This window comes from Bombina bombina, chromosome 1 (assembly GCF_027579735.1).
Source record: "Bombina bombina isolate aBomBom1 chromosome 1, aBomBom1.pri, whole genome shotgun sequence".
NCBI classification, from domain to species: Eukaryota; Metazoa; Chordata; class Amphibia; order Anura; family Bombinatoridae; genus Bombina; species Bombina bombina.
Genome location: NC_069499.1, coordinates 1,146,183,423 through 1,146,199,289, shown reverse-complemented (window position 1 = coordinate 1,146,199,289; position 15,867 = coordinate 1,146,183,423). Strand labels below are relative to the sequence as shown.

The 15,867-nt window shown below is 39.3% G+C and overlaps 1 protein-coding gene across 2 annotated transcripts in view; it reads left to right on the top strand.

Annotated features, from left to right (window-relative positions):
* PLEKHH3 (pleckstrin homology, MyTH4 and FERM domain containing H3) overlaps positions 1-15,867 on the top strand; it is a 183,521-nt gene that overhangs the window by 107,827 nt on the left and 59,827 nt on the right. For both annotated transcript variants that reach the window (XM_053699361.1, XM_053699366.1), the window contains 2 exons: positions 1,237-1,534; positions 2,801-3,008. In XM_053699361.1, coding sequence (XP_053555336.1) covers positions 1,237-1,534; positions 2,801-3,008 — 506 coding nt within the window. The remainder of the gene's footprint in view (positions 1-1,236; positions 1,535-2,800; positions 3,009-15,867) is intronic.

Below are 15,867 nucleotides of genomic sequence, written 5' to 3'. Positions count from 1 at the left end.
GCCATGTCCTTGGGTGTTCAGTGCCAAGCAACACGTGGCACTGTAATGGTTTAAATTGTAGAATTGAGATGTTTTCCAAATGACACATATGTGGCTTTCTAGTGTAGCACTTGTTCCACTCAATGGTATCACTCCAGCAGCATTATATTATCCATGTGATGCCACTGCGCATATTGGTTTTAAAAGCCAAACGAGATTTATAAGTTAGGATCTTTTTGTTAAAAAAAAGACTGTTAAAAAGGCATATAAGTAAATACAAGAGAACCACTAAATTTACAAGGTTTATATAAATTTAAAAGATCATTTTTTTCTCAAATTGTACACTAGCTAGAAATGAAGTATTATTAAATCACATAATCCCACTTTAGGTAATGCATAAGTGTTTGCAGTGTTTGTGCCACACATTTTCCTCAGTGCTATTTCCTTTTTATATATTTACAAAGGATCTTTCACTTTACTGCCACCAGCTTACTACTATACAGTAGTACATAGTTTTTAAATGTAGTCAAACGTGAACCTGTAGTATAGGATCTACGAGCATAGTTAACTATTAATATACGCACATGAACCCACAATATTGAGTGAGCGAGTCTACTGTATTTTATTTTAAGTGCAAGGAAGTATAAGACTTATGTGTTGTTTTAATATAAATATCTCAGAAAGGCTTGGCCAGGGGCTTCTCAAGAGGTCATTTGTTGCAACTTTGCAATCCATGTCTTGCGTTATGTATGTAAGCAATCGGAGGCCCCACAATATATTAGAAGTCAAGAACGGTGAAATTGCAAAACATCTGCACACAAAATTAATATATGTAAAGCTGTTATTTTGCTAGAAAGATTTAAATGTGCCGCAAATCCAGAGTGGTCTATAGGTGCATCCTTTTAAAATCCTTTTGGGCATGTGTTTACTTTGTTGTGGGAAAAAAAAGCTCAATATAATTGACTCAAGCATAGATGAAAGGAATCCCCATGTAGCAAGGTTAAATAATTAACAACATACTTAAGTATGCAGGATACACTGTAGTGATAAAAAAGCACAATTTACAAAGGCAAATTATGAGGAATTTATAAATACTGTAGTTAGACAAGTTTGTTAGAATTACAAACCCTTCAGAACATATATGTGTGAGCTTACATGTTGGATTTTGAAATCAATAATCTATAGTAAACAAGTACTCATTTAAAAACAAAAAAACCTGCAAGCATCAGTACTGTATTTTCGGTTTCCCTTTTGCAGTTGATAATGTGAAGGGATACACAGCTCTACGAGATGAGGCTGTAAAAATCTTCAACTCCCTGCAGCAACTGGAGAATGAAGGAGACCCTGTCCCACTGATACAAGGAGTGCTCCAAACCTGCCTGGATCTACGGCCACTCAGAGATGAGGTCTACTGCCAGGTCATCAAACAGACCACAGACCACCCTGAGCCTGGGAACATCAACAATCTCAGATACTGGCAGCTGCTTACCTGCATGAGTTGTACTTACCTACCAAGCCCTGCTGTGCTCCGCTTCCTCAATTTACATTTAAGAAGGTGATCTATTTTAGGATTGCTAAATGAGCTACAACTTGGCTTATACAATGTGAGGACAAATGTCTTTTCAAATCTGTCCACCTATGGGTGGGAATTTCACGATACTGAAAGATGGCAAAGGTGTTAATCCCAATTTTGATTAAGCATTTGTGCATAAGCAGGGTTATGCATAATTATGGTTTGTTCTTTTATCCTGGTAACCAAGACTGAATAGGAATATATGCAATTAATAACTTGTTAAAATAGTTTACAATTAGAGCACTGGTTTTCAAACCTATCCTCTAGCTTCCCTAACAGGTCAGATTTTCAGAATTACCTTGGGTGAGAGCAGGTTAATAACCATATTATTATTATCTGCTCCAGTTCAGATATCCTGAAAATCTGGCCTGTTAGGGAGGCTTGAGGACAGGTTTGAAAACCAGTGATCTAGAGATTGAACATGCTTGCTTGGTTAATTTCAGTCTAGGTTGAAGAAGATTTGTTCAAACTCAACGTTGTTGCTTAGACCCTGTGCTCTACAATTCCAGAATCCAAAGATAACCAACAGTACAAATTTGAGGATGATGATGCTTAAGCATAAGTGGTTTTATCACAAGCCATTGACTATCTCATCAGTTCTAAAGCAGAAATAGCCTTCAATGTTGGTTGCTAATTTACATTAGTTTGCTACAAGCAGGGGTGTTAAAGCTTTTTGAGAGTATTTGCCCCATTTATTTTTTTAATTTTAAATCCACAATATACATCAACACTTAGGGTCCGATTTATCATCGGTCTGTCCGACATGATGCGCTCAGCAGATCATGTCCGACGGACATTGATGAATGCAGACAGTATACGCTGTTGGCATTTATCATTGCACAAGCAGTTCTTGTGAACTACTTGTGCAATGCCGCCCTAGGGGGTGTCAATCTGCCCTATCATATAGGATTGTGCAGAATGATGTCCGCAGCCTCAGAGCAGGCAGACCAGTTATGGAGCAGTGGTCTTTAGAACTTGATAATTCGGCCCCTTAAAGTTGAATTTCTGATATATAGCCTGAAGACCATTTTTTATTAAGTACTACAATTGCAGCCAATGAAAACAAGCGTGTAGCCTAGAGCCTAACCTTAGGCAGTTGTACCATAGGCTGGCCACCTTGGTTTGTCACCTAGATCATTTGATATGGCTTAGCAGGTTGGCTTTTTATATCATTACAAAATGTGATGTCCAGAGATGTGTAGCTTTCTAATGAAGTCATGTTATTTTTCTTCATAAATTATTCTCCAGAACGCGAGAAAGATTCCCCGACACAGAGGTGGAGAAGTACTCATCTTTCATCCTGGAATCCCTAGAGAAGACAAAACAGCGTGAGTTTGTCCCTTCCTATGAGGAGATCTCTGTGCTGATTCAAAGGCAGGAGCTGACATGTACCGTGTACTACCCAGGGGCAGGAGCTTGCAAGGTACTAATCACGTCGCACACCACTGCCGAAGAGGTGAGAGTTTGAATCCTGTGTCTGCAAGTCAGATTTTGGTGATATGAGATTTTAAGGGAAAATATTGTATGGCCGATACAGGGCCAGATTACAAGTAGAGCCCTATTTAACACTCCCGCTTAATTGTGTCAGGTTGCACTCATATTACAAGTTTAAAGTAAACTGTTTTCGCTTGCGCGCTAACCACTCACGCGTAAAAACCTGAACTTAGAATATCGCACGTGCGATAACCTATTCCCCCATAGAAGTTAATGGAGCAAACAAAAGTGTGGGAAAAAACACCGTATTTGCGCGCAAACCCAATTGTATATTCTCAACATGAAAATATGAATATTTTACATTTAAATGTTCTGCTCATAGCATAATATGTTCTATTTATTCATAAATATATTTCTACATATATCTGATGGTATTTTGGTACAATATATATCTATACAGTTACACATATATATATATATATATATATATTTATAAAGAAAAAAAACAGCTAGTAGGGGTTAATATTTAGACTGGTGAACTAGGGCCCACCTCTCTTAATATTTAGATGAGACCCCAGGTGCAAGGAGGCTTAAAAAGTAACTATAATTAGATTGAGAAATAGAAGTAAGCCTTTTCCAGCACTGCACATAAAGTCACAAAATTAAATTCACACAATGAATCTGTGAATCACTTAAAGCTCGACTCAAACACGGTTGTCAAGATGCAACAATTACATTTATTAAAGGGAAAAAAAAAAATCATAAAGAAAGTATATGTGCAAATGTTACAATAAATTTGATGCAATTCATCAACTGAATAATAAGCATGCTAGTGCATTCATTACCCCTCACACAAACAAAGGCTCTTTTTCCATAGAGTTAGTTGCAGTGCGTCCACTGAGAAAAAAAGCACGGTTACCAGTTAGTAAAAAATGATTCCACTGAAGCTATATGACAAGCTGTAAAGTTAGTTGTGCTTAAGCTGTATTAATATGCAATGCACTGCAGTGAAAGCAAATATCCTCTTGTGCTGTGTGATTGACACGGATATGAAATGCAGTTCAATTGGTATAGAGCTATTCAGGTGGTGTTAAATAACATTCCCGGGGCTAATATAATATACAGAGTCCCTGATAATAAGTCCCCACCACTCACTCTAAGTTGGAGTGAGCTGAACAGTTGCCAGAGGGGCCGAGAGAATCACTCAGCAGGGATAACTAGTCGTATACTCCTCACAGGTATGCGCTGTCTCACATAGTACTATGTCACAAAATACAGCTAGTTTACCTGAGTCCTGAAAACGATACGGTTCTTCACCCCTATGTTAAATATAACAGCCACCGCTCACCACATCATCTTAGGACATCCTCCTTCAATGCAAAGAGATCCGGTCAGAGGTAGTTCTTCATCCATAAACATATGCTGTAATTTCAACCAGCATGGAAGGTTAAACTGTTGCTACACGTGTTTCACCCTACATTAACAAGGGCTTTCTCAAGCTGAATAGATATCCAGTATAGGATTGCAGCTGCTATTTAAACACTGACCCACAGGTGAAATGGAACAAAATATAATTAGCACATATTCTTGCCACATTAAGCTGTTGCTTACTGGTCTAAAGTGAAAAGAAAACCATTTTACCATATTTTACTATTTGACAACCGTGTTATGGCATACAATTCCACTATATAAGAAAAGAAACATAATCTTATTAAATTTACAGTTACCAAGTATGTATACATTAATAAGGATAAAAAAAAAATTCCTTTAATAAATCGAATTGTTGCATCTTGAAAACCGTGTTTGAGTCGAGCTTTAAGTGATTCACAGATTCATTGTGTGAATTTATTTTTGTGATTTTATGTGCAGTGCTGGAAAAGGCTTACTTCTATTTCTCAATCTAATTATATATATATATATATATATATATATATATATATATATATATATATATACCAATTATCAAGCAAGGATGCACTCTCCATTTTCCAAATATTTCTTTAATATGTGAACGTTTTCGGGGTCACCCCCCAGTTGACCCGGAAAACGTTCACCTATTAAAGAAATGTTTGGAAAACGGAGAGTGCATGATAATTGGTATGTAGTTTGGTTGAAGTGCACCCCAGACGTTGTGATATATCTATTTTAAATACACAGAACATATTCTGCTATGGGCAGAACAATGGAATGTGGAATATTGCATAAATATGTATCTACTGAACTGCTAAAGAGTTACAATTCACTTATATATGTGTATATATGTATACATATGTATTTGTTTTTGTGTATATATGTCTGTAAATACATAAATGCACATATAAATACATATGTACACATATATAAACATATATATATATATATATATATATATATATATATATATATATATATATAAACATGTACATATTTAGACATGTATATGTATGTAGCTCTATGTTATAGCACTTTGCCTACATTTTTTTAACACAAGACCTCATATCTTTGAGCCTTTATAACTTTTTTTGTGCAAAAAATGTTTTAATAATTTTTATTAGTTGGTATTATTATGAGTGTAACTGTACTTTGTAATGCATTTCTTTCTAGGTGGTAAGAGTCCACAAAATCCTTACTCGTGAGAATTCACTTTCCGGCCACCAGGAGGAGGCAAAGACACCCCACAACAAAGCTTCAAGTATCCCTCCCACTTCCCTCTCTCTCTCCCAGTAGTTCTTTGCCTCGTCAAGGAGTAGGCAGAGATAGAGGTGTTAAGGATTATTATACATGGAATATTTGTCCTAGAGACAATTTCCCTCAAATGGATAGTTTCCTGGAAGAGAGGGACTAAGGTGGAGTACTGGCTGTGCAATGTAAAATCTTCTCTCTGAAGTTGTGGTCACAGGCCTGCCACAGACGTTGCTGGTATAGTTTCTTAGCCTCCTCCTACTTCGCTATAAAGATATACTCCCCAAGTATATCCTCTGTTGTTAGTTACAGCACTGGATGGGCTCTCTTCTGAATTCTCAGGAGTATTAGCTGGGTAAGATCAGTGGAGTGGACATTTCCTTGGCAAGTACTGGCTCTCCAACATAGCCCGCAGGCTAACAATACATACACAAGTTGTGTCATTTATTTTAGCCTGTCACACATGCTCCCTTGTATTTTATAGATCAAAACAGGCTATCAGTGTTATGCATTTCATTTTATATTTAAAGGAAAGTGTGACTGGGGGAAAATTCCTCTGAAGCTTGCCTGTATTACTGAGTAACAACTCCTACAAGTTCTATAAGTTTCAGGTCTTGTAGGGATCTGTGTATCTCAGAGAACAGTCTGCTGTTTTAACGCAGAGTTTTTTTGTTTATTCAGTGAAGTGTTTGGTGATTTTTTTCACTTTAAGATCAATAAAATTGTGGAACTCATTACCTGAGGAGGTAGTAAATGCCAATACCTTAGATACATTTAAAATGGTTTGGATACATTTCTGGATAGAAACAGAATTCAGGGATATGATTGCTTGTGTTAAATGGGTCATATTTTTTAATGGGATTAATTTAAGCTCAAGTGGAGCTTTTTTGTAAGTATATTAAATTAGTATAGGTTGAACCTGATGGACTTCTGTCTTTTTTCAACCTCATCTTCTATGTTACTATGTATTTTCTTTTAGTGCTTGGCGCCTTTATGGCATCTCACTTGTTCGGCTGTATCAGCCAGAGTTATTTTATAAGCTGATATAAGCTGGTAGAAGAGCCAGCCAAGCTCGGGGATATTTTCCATTTTTTCACTAATCTAGTGAGAGTTAGATCGGAGCGCAGCATCTGCCTTCCAGTGTAGCACACATTCTTTAAGCCTCCTTATGCTGGTTTGTCTGACATTCGAGAATTTCTAACAGTTACTTTAACTTAAAGACTAAGAGGCCCATTTATCAAGCTCCGTATAGAGCTTGTGGGTCCCTGTTTCTGGTGAGTCTTCAGACTCGCCAGAAACAGCAGTTACGAAGCAGGGGTCTAAAGACCGCTGCTCCAAAACCCTGTCCGCCTGCTCTGAGCAGGCGGACAGGAATCGTCACAATTCAACCCGATCGAGTACGATTGGCCGCAAGTCTGCAGGGGGCGGCGTTGCACCAGCAGCTCTTGTGAGCTGCTGGTGAAATGCTGAATATGGAGAGCGTATTGTGTATCACTGTCGGATCAGGTCCGCAAGATCTTTGATAAATAGGCCTCTAAGTATGGAGCTCAGTTGAGACTCCTAGCTCCTTTGCTAATCAATCCTTCCCTTAGATTGATGATAAATTTAGAACAAAGTACAGAAATATATAAGTAAAGGAGCGCTAATTAGCTCAGGAGTCAGGGAAGACAAAAATATATAAAAAAAAAAACTCCTTATAGTAAAAGAAATAGTATTTATTCAAACATTCATATTAAATGCAGTTGAAGTGTTTAAAAATCGGGACGTCTTCCTAAAATTCACAATAATGTACTGATCTATAAATTCTTATATAATACTCTGTATATAGTATTAACGTTACGCATAAGCTATAAAGTGATATAAAAATACTAAAAGGTTACAATGTATGCAACATGTATGCCAGAGAACTAAAACATAATAAGTACCACCTTGTAAGTAAAATGTGAGTAAAAGTTCATTAACAAACTTCTTTTGATCCAGATTGTGTATGTTCTATCAGAGCTAAGGTATCGAGTGCAAAGTCTTAGTGACAAGAATTTCAAAGTTCCAAGGGTTAAGCTTGTCGGCCTTGAGCCTATACAATCGGTAAATATGCAGGTCTAACCAATAAGAAAATGAACAATCCCGTTTCCAGAGGGAAAGATAACTAGGCTTATCAGGATCTTCGGACACTTTGAGTGTCAGGCACAGACTTACTGCATTACTTCTCCGGTAGTATGATAGTCTTTCAGCGTCTCCTGTGAACCAAACATGGCTACGGTGAGGTTACCTTTTACTCCACTGTGTACTGGTTCCGGATCAGCTGTTCTGCTGCACGCTCCTGTGTTTTAGAAGGAAATTGATCTCAACAAACGGCCGTTTGTGTTCCCTGTACTTGATGGCTTCAAGATCATGCAGGGAATGATAACTTATGTAAATTCTGTATCCAGTGTTGAATTGAAGTTCCTGGTGGTCTGCAATGAAAGTCAACTCGTTTCGCCTTAGTAGGGGCTTTATCAGTACATGGGAGTTAAGGGAGAGCGCAGAGCGGGAAGTTATTAGCGCCTCCCGCCATTATTGGGCAATGCGCGTTTACCCTCCATACGGAGCTTGATAAATGGGCCTCTTTGAATGGGTATAGTAATTGTTTTTGAATATTGCTTGGTTCTGAATTAATAAAGGGGTACCATTTGGCAAAGTACTTGGCTATGTTTAAATGTGGGTTAGCAATTAGATCCATCTGTTCTATTATCATCTGGAGTCTGGAGTTTGCACTTGTAGTATATACCACGGTATATACTAGAGGGGCCTATCTATCAAGCTCCAAATGGAGCTTGATGGCCCGTGCCTCGCCAGAAACAGCAGTTATGAAGCAGCGGTCACAAAGAACGCTGCTCCATAACCCTGTCCGCCTGCTCTGATGAGGCGGACAGGAATCGCCTGAATTCAACCGAGTCTGCAGGTTGCGGCGTTGCACCACAAGAGCTGCTGGTGCAATGCTAAATACGGAGAGCATATTGCTCTCAGCATTCAGCGATGTTTGTCGGACCTGATCCGCACTGTCAGATCAGGTCCGACAGACATTTGTTAAATAGGCCTCAATATCTGTTCTAAGTTGATATTGCAGTTTTAGTGTATACCACAGTAGCTGCTTAAATAAGTTATTGCAGGTCTAGAGTATACACACCTATATGCTTAGATTATGTATTTTCCTTCTAGGTATACTGCAGTATCTGCATATATATTGCTTTCCAGGTCTGGTGTATTCCACAATATCTGCTGTCATTTCGTATTGAATCTCTAGTATATATCACAGTATCGGCTTACATGTTGCATTGTAATTCTAATGTATGTTGCAGTGTCTTCCTCACTTCTATATACAGGTCTAATATATACATTTAGAACCTTGCGGCCTTACTGGCGTCCTTATGTTAGGGCTGTACCGTATAACTTTTTTACCAGTATAAACAAATGTTTTTATAATTCTGCAGCCTTTGCTTATTTTCACATATGCATGGTATTGTGTTTATGCTATTATGGCATTTCTACATTAGCTCTGCGCTTCATAACTTGTATTCTGCAAGTATCAGCTAATATTATTTCAAGCCCAGCTTTTTTTACATTAATACAGTATTACTGAGTTCCATAGTACTGACCTTTTGGCATTTCTATTTTAGTACTGTACTGCATGTCTTGTCTTCTGCTTGTATAAGCTAGCTAGGTGTTTATTATCCACACCGCTTATGTATTCTCATCTATACTATAATACAGTGTTTCTTAGTTATTACAATTACTAACATACCTACTTTAGTATTGTGTTTCTCAACTTGTCTTTCTTCAAGCATACATTAATGTATTAATTACCCACAGTTATGTATTTACATTTATACATTAGTACTGTGTTAATATGGTGATTATCCACAGCTTTCTTATTGGCATTTTGTTTCAGTTTTGTGCATTATAGTTGTTGCTTGTCTGGCTCAACCACATTAGTGCTGGGGTTCATACCTTGTGTTTGCACATATATGTTATGGTATTCATTATTCGTTTTTGCATAGTATTTTATATAATCGTATTGCTATGTCTATAATATGCTTCATATCTTTCTGCACATTCACTAATAGTTTGAACAGAAAAGGTATGCAGTGGCTCACTGGGGAATGCAGTAGCCTAATATCTTGCACACCCTGGTTGATATCCAGTAATAATGTGCATTTCCTTTCATAAATTTATTTGGCTCTTATTGTTAGTTGCTTGTGCTTCACTCGATTATGTGAGTATCTGCTGCTACATGGGCCAGACCTCTTAGAGGGCAGACCTTAAGATTTTATTATTGCACCATACAAGAGCTTGCTTGCAGACGGGTATCTATATACCATCTTGCCCAGCCTTGTAATGGCTGTATCAGCATGGCATTGCAGTCCAAGATCTTCCCTTCTGTTTTAAGTTCCTCTACTAGGTTAGCAATTAGATCCATCTGTTCTATTATCTGTTTATCCTATCTAAAGCAGATTTACTGGTTTTATCCTGTTATCAGTATTGCTTATTTCAGCCTTTTCAAAGGTCATTGGAGCTCCTCTGGGGCTCAACAGAATATGTTTCAACCAGAAGGGCTGGGGAGCCCGGGCTCTCTTTTAGGCATCGGCTTGTCAATTAGTAATTCAGGGTTCTGTCTGAAGTTTTGTCTCCATGCTCAAACTTGGATCTGGGTTCTGAGGAATCTAGTTTCATTTTCAGATAGAACATTTCATTCTTTTCTTATTGTCTATAAGGTTCCACGTTCATAAGCCAGTTGGCATTGGAATACCTCTGAGAGGTTATTTAGAGGTGCATTATTTGCTTCTAGCTGAAAATCTCCATTATGGGATCTGTTTCTCTGGTTCTTTGAATTCTTGAGAACAATAAGGTCAACAGGTCTATGCACCTAGTGGTCAGCTTTCTATTTAGCAAGTTAGAAGTGTGGTGTTTATATCCACTTGTGGTTGCTCGCTTCTCTAGTACAGTCAGTTTGCACTTCTTGCCTATCCTGAATTGGAGATTCCATTTCCCTTCCCATTTGAAGTTGAAATCCTCTTAATTCTACCAGAATTTTTGTTCCAGCAAGGCACTGGAAGTTCTCTACCAATGTATTCCATCATATAGATATGTTTCTGATCGAGTTTTGGGGTTGGTTGAGGACAGTCTAGCCTTTTCAGAAGACCTGGTTTCCATCCTTTCAAGATTCTTGGGTTTAGAATTTCTTTCTCAGGTATGTCTTGAGACTCCCTGCAGTTATTATATTGAGCTTTAGGTTTGATCTTTTTTCAGTCATCTTTTTGACTATGGCTTTCCTCTACCAGAGGAGGTACCTTAGGTTCTCTAGCAATGAAAGAGGACCTTCACATCAGGAATAGGACAGATGCCCATTTGGGTTCCTTCACAGTATTTCTCATTTCTACAGTCAACACCTGGGAAGGGTTCATCAGAGTAAGTCTGTTCCTCACATTTCCTAGATATTGTTTGAGGTTGAGAGATCCCCTGCAAATGTGGTGGACTTCTAGCAGTTCCTTGATTTAATTAGCGGGTTGATTTTTGGATCTATTTGTTCCTCTTCCTAGGGTGTTCGAGCAGGAATAATTTACAATAATATTCTTTGTTCTGGCTTGACTTCGATGTCTGCTATGTGAGGATCTGGAACAGATGTTCATTTCCCCACCATGGCTTTTTTCCTTCATCCAGAGTTAATTGTTTGTAGGAACCCTGGATAACTTCATCAGTAGAGCACCAGGTTTTTAAGCTATGTGTCCAGTCTTCAAGTCTCTCTTTGGGCAAGCGATCTTTGCAATTTTTAGTCTCTGACTTTGTCCATGGAGTTTTATCTGACTCATTGCTATAATATTTATTTTAGGCTTGTTCGCCCATCACTATACACAAGGTGTGGAAATGTGTATCTATCCAGATAAACAGTTTGTGCATATGCATGACATTCTGTTGACATACTCAAACCTTTCCATTCCTTTAGGATGAATCAGATAAGGCTTATCGGCCAGCATCTAAGGCTTTATATTTTAGACTGTTCTAGTTTTATTGCATAGGAGTTTGCGTGTCTGGCACTTGTTCAGGTCTTAGTCAATTGGACCTGTAGTTAGGCCTGTTTTTCCTTTTGGAGTTTTATATGGGATTACACAGGGTGTCATAATATCCGCCCTAGGTCTGTTTCTTCTTCCTTGGGATTTGCCAGCTAAGTTTTTAATTAATCAAGTTGCAAGGTCTGCTTCTTGGTTGTCATGTCGAAGTTTTGCTAAATGTTATCAATTTATCAGGTTTTGTCTCTGTGGAGATAGCTTTGGGAAGGAAGGTCTTCAGGCGATAATTTCTAGAAAGTAGGTGCGTGCCTTTTCTTATTTCCCATCCGTTGTTTAGTTTTGTGGCCTCCTTAGCGTGGGTATTAGTTACCATGAGCAAGGATTTTGTGGACTCTTACCACCTAGAAAGAAAACATAATTTATGCTTACCTGATAAATTCCTTTCTTTCTTGGTGGTAAGAGTCCACAAACCTGCCCATTTTTACTTGGTTGGCAGCAGTTCTAGTTTGCACCTCTATCTTTCTGACTTCTTCCTCCTTTCCTTGGCTATGCATACTACTGGGAGAGAGAGGGAAGTGGGACGGGTACTTGAATCTTTGTTGTGGGGTGTCTTTGCCTCCTCCTGGTGGCCAAGAAGTAAATTCGCATGAGTAAGGATTTTGTGGATTCTTACCACAAAGAAAGAAAGGAATTTATCAGGTAAGCATAAATTATGTTTTTTGATGTGTCTTGTGACACTTTTGTTTTGCGAAACAATTAACCAGAGCTCTGAGGTCGCACTAACCAATCGCACTTACTTTCAACTTGTAATAAGAGCGAAAAACCAGATACCTGCAAACAAACGCGATAATCCCATTTTCTCCAACATAGGTGTGTCCGGTCCACGGCGTCATCCTTACTTGTGGGATATTCTCTTCCCCAACAGGAAATGGCAAAGAGCCCAGCAAAGCTGGTCACATGATCCCTCCTAGGCTCCGCCTACCCTAGTCATTCTCTTTGCCTTTGTACAGGCAACATCTCCACGGAGATGGCTTAGAGTTTTTTAGTGTTTAACTGTAGTTTTTATTATTCAATCAAGAGTTTGTTATTTTAAAATAGTGCTAGTATGTACTATTTACTCAGAAACAGAAAAGAGATGAAGATTTCTGTTTGTATGAGGAAAATGATTTTAGCAACCGTCACTAAAATCCATGGCTGTTCCACACAGGACTGTTGAGAGCAATTAACTTCAGTTGGGGGAACAGTGAGCAGTCTCTTGCTGCTTGAGGTATGACACATTCTAACAAGACGATGTAATGCTGGAAGCTGTCATTTTCCCTATGGGATCCGGTAAGCCATGTTTATAAAGATCGTAAATAAGGGCTTCACAAGGGCTTATTAAGACTGTAGACTTTTTCTGGGCTAAATCGATTCATTATTAACACATATTTAGCCTTGAGGAATCATTTTATCTGGGTATTTTGATATAATAATATCGGCAGGCACTGTTTTAGACTCCTTATTATTTAGGGGCTTTCCCAAATCATAGGCAGAGCCTCATTTTCGCGCCGGTGTTGCGCACTTGTTTTTGAGAGGCATGACATGCAGTCGCATGTGAGAGGAGCTCTGATACTTAGAAAAGACTTTCTGAAGGCGTCATTTGGTATCGTATTCCCCTTTGGGCTTGGTTGGGTCTCAGCAAAGCAGATACCAGGGACTGTAAAGGGGTTAAAGTTAAAAACGGCTCCGGTTCCGTTATTTTAAGGGTTAAAGCTTCCAAATTTGGTGTGCAATACTTTTAAGGCTTTAAGACACTGTGGTGAAAATTTGGTGAATTTTGAACAATTCCTTCATGTTTTTTCGCAATTGCAGTAATAAAGTGTGTTCAGTTTAAAATTTAAAGTGACAGTAACGGTTTTATTTTAAAACGTTTTTTGTACTTTGTTATCAAGTTTATGCCTGTTTAACATGTCTGAACTACCAGATAGACTGTGTTCTGAATGTGGGGTAGCCAGGATTCCTATTCATTTAAATAAATGTGATTTATGTGACAATGACAATGATGCCCAAGATGATTCCTCAAGTGAGGGGAGTAAGCATGGTACTGCATCATTCCCTCCTTCGTCTACACGAGTCTTGCCCACTCAGGAGGCCCCTAGTACATCTAGCGCGCCAATACTCCTTACTATGCAACAATTAACGGCTGTAATGGATAATTCTGTCAAAAACATTTTAGCCAAAATGAACACTTACCAGCGTAAGCGTGACTGCTCTGTTTTAGATACTGAAGAGCATGACGACGCTGATAATAATGGTTCTGAAGGGCCCCTAACCCAGTCTGATGGGGCCAGGGAGGTTTTGTCTGAGGGAGAAATTACTGATTCAGGGAACATTTCTCAACAAGCTGAACCTGATGTGATTACGTTTAAATTTAAATTGGAACATCTCCGCATTCTGCTCAAGGAGGTATTATCCACTCTGGATGATTGTGACAAGTTGGTCATCCCAGAGAAACTATGTAAAATGGACAAGTTCCTAGAGGTCCCGGGACTCCCAGAAGCTTTTCCTATACCCAAGCGGGTGGCGGACATTGTTAATAAAGAATGGGAAAGGCCCGGTATTCCTTTCGTCCCTCCCCCCATATTTAAAAAATTGTTTCCTATGGTCGACCCCAGAAAGGACTTATGGCAGACAGTCCCCAAGGTCGAGGGAGCGGTTTCCACTTTAAACAAACGCACCACTATACCCATAGAGGATAGTTGTGCTTTTAAAGATCCTATGGATAAGAAATTAGAAGGTTTACTTAAAAAGATGTTTGTTCAGCAGGGTTACCTTCTACAACCTATTTCATGCATTGTCCCTGTAGCTACAGCCGCATGTTTCTGGTTCGATGAGCTGATAAAGGCGGTCGATAGTGATTCTCCCCCTTATGAGGAGATTATGGACAGAATCAATGCTCTCAAATTGGCTAATTCTTTCACCCTAGACGCCACTTTGCAATTGGCTAGGTTAGCGGCTAAGAATTCAGGGTTTGCTATTGTGGCGCGCAGAGCGCTTTGGTTGAAATCTTGGTCAGCTGATGCGTCTTCCAAGAACAAGCTACTTAACATTCCTTTCAAGGGGAAAACGCTGTTTGGCCCTGACTTGAAAGAGATTATCTCTGATATCACTGGGGGTAAGGGCCACGCCCTTCCTCAGGATCGGCCTTTCAAGGCAAAAAATAAACCTAATTTTCGTCCCTTTCGGAGAAACGGACCAGCCCAAAGTGCTACGTCCTCTAAGCAAGAGGGTAATACTTCTCAAGCCAAGCCAGCTTGGAGACCAATGCAAGGCTGGAACAAGGGAAAGCAGGCCAAGAAACCTGCCACTGCTACCACGACAGCATGAAATGTTGGCCCCCGATCCGGGACCGGATCTGGTGGGGGGCAGACTCTCTCTCTTCGCTCAGGCTTGGGCAAGAGATGTTCTGGATCCTTGGGCGCTAGAAATAGTCTCCCAAGGTTATCTTCTGGAATTCAAGGGGCTTCCCCCAAGGGGGAGGTTCCACAGGTCTCAGTTGTCTTCAGACCACATAAAAAGACAGGCATTCTTACATTGTGTAGAAGACCTGTTAAAAATGGGAGTGATTTATCCTGTTCCATTAAGAGAACAAGGGATGGGGTTCTACTCCAATCTATTCATAGTTCCCAAAAAAGAGGGAACGTTCAGACCGATCTTAGATCTCAAGATCTTAAACAAGTTTCTCAAGGTTCCATCGTTCAAGATGGAAACCATTCGAACTATTCTTCCTTCCATCCAGGAAGGTCAATTCATGACCACGGTGGATTTAAAGGATGCGTATCTACATATTCCTATCCACTAGGAACATCATCGGTTCCTAAGGTTCGCATTCCTGGACAAGCATTACCAGTTCGTGGCGCTTCCTTTCGGATTAGCCACTGCTCCAAGGATTTTCACAAAGGTACTAGGGTCCCTTCTAGCTGTGCTAAGACCAAGGGGCATTGCTGTAGTACCTTACTTGGACGACATTCTGATTCAAGCGTCGTCCCTTCCTCAAGCAAAGGCTCACACGGACATTGTCCTGGCCTTTCTCAGATCTCACGGATGGAAAGTGAACGTGGAAAAGAGTTCTCTATCTCCGTCAACAAGGGTTCCCTTCTTGGGAACAATAATAGACTCCTTAGAAATGAGGATTTT